The sequence below is a fragment of the Colobus angolensis genome, unplaced genomic scaffold (assembly GCF_000951035.1).
Source record: "Colobus angolensis palliatus isolate OR3802 unplaced genomic scaffold, Cang.pa_1.0 Scaffold168, whole genome shotgun sequence".
Taxonomy (NCBI): Eukaryota; Metazoa; Chordata; class Mammalia; order Primates; family Cercopithecidae; genus Colobus; species Colobus angolensis.
The window spans coordinates 5,538,684-5,540,382 of NW_012114799.1; the positions used below are offsets into that span (position 1 = coordinate 5,538,684).

Sequence of the window (1,699 nt, forward strand, 5' to 3'; positions counted from 1 at the left end):
CAACAATATTTTAATCTCTGGTGAAGAAAAGAAGACAGCTTAAATGACTGCTGCCAAGGTCCTACCTTAAGTGCCATAACTGGGATGAGAGCCTGGGTCTTCTGTGTCCTGGTTAACATAATTTTCCTTGCTCTATACTAGACATGTCCCCCACCCCAAAACAGCTCTCCAGTAATCAGGATTTCATTGTTTAAACCATTTTTTTAATCAGCAAGAAAGACTTTTCTTATAAAAGTTTAATATTCTTAAAAAAATGGCTCATTTCACTGAGAACAACTTTCTAGTTTGTATATTACAATTTCTCTTAAACAGAGCTCCAAATAATTATAACATACAATTACATACAATTGTATATATAATATAGAGTATTATACAATTATAATATTGTACATATAATATACAGTATTATACAATTACAATATTGTATATATAATATACAGTACAATTATAACATTGTATATATAATATACAGTATTATGCAATTATAATATAGTATATATAATATAAAGTATTATGCAATTAAAATATTGTATATATAATACACAGTATTGTGCAATTATATTGTATATATAATACACAGTATTATGCAATAATGTATATAATACAGTATTATGCAATTATATTATATATATAATATACAGTATTATGCAATTATAATATCGTGTATATATAATACCCAGTACTATACAATTGTATATATAATACACAGTATTGTGCAATTATATTGTATATATAATATACAGTATTGTGCAATTATAATATTGTATATATAATATACAGTATTATGCAATTATATATATATACAGTATTATGCAATTATAATATTGTATATTATAATTTATCTTTAAAAACTTCTGGGAGTCTTCAGAAGTTTATATATACCTGAAAAACAGCAAAAGATATCATTTCACCCTCTTGAGGTAAACTAAAATCAGTAGGACCTCCTTTTCCAGATGAAAGTTTCGTCTGGAACCTTGGGTATGATGTGGTTGTACTAATGTAGTCTTTATCTAGGTTTGTTTATTTCTTAATTTCTAGGCAGGAAGACCAACTGCATCCATGGTACACTCTTCCAGCGGAGACATTTGGACCTTGTTGGGAACAGTACTTTATCCATTCCTTGCCATCTGGAGATTAATTAGCAATTTCTTGTTTAGCAGTCCACCTCCCACACAGACTTCAGTGAGAGTAACATCGTCAGAACCCCCAAACCCTGCATCATCTAGCAAATCAGAAAAAAGGTACCTGTGTGTGTTTTCCCCATTTATAAAATATGTAAGTCATGCCCAATATCTTTTTTAAAGTAAAAAATTGAGTACTTTGCCTTTCTGTATATGTCCTCTCCAGTTCCCACAGTGGAGGAGAAAAACTCAGATGCTCTGAAACTGTATTATATCATCTCTCCTCAGCTTTGTAAAACCAATTTTATGGAAAGTAGCTTCACCTCTGCTGGTTTATTGTTTCATTCATTGAAGTTTCTTTATCCCATAACTATCAAGGCAGATTTTTTTTCTAGTAACTTCTTTCTTCCTAACCATGTTTTGCTTGACAAGATATTTCATTCCATTAATTGTTCAGGGTCATCTTGCATAATTACTATAGATGAATTACTCTGCTTTGATAATTTTAACCCTGTTGGTTATTTTATATACTGGCTGATAGCCTTGTCTGGGTCATTCAAAGAAGGACCAAATTGCAG

General features: G+C 30.1%; 1 protein-coding gene across 1 annotated transcript in view; it reads left to right on the top strand.

Moving 5' to 3' along the window:
• UBXN4 (UBX domain protein 4) overlaps window positions 1–1,699 on the top strand; it is a 54,824-nt gene that overhangs the window by 49,469 nt on the left and 3,656 nt on the right. Inside the window, exon 12 of the mRNA XM_011937731.1 lies at window positions 1,039–1,241. Within this exon, the coding sequence (XP_011793121.1) occupies window positions 1,039–1,241 (203 nt within the window). The remainder of the gene's footprint in view (window positions 1–1,038; window positions 1,242–1,699) is intronic.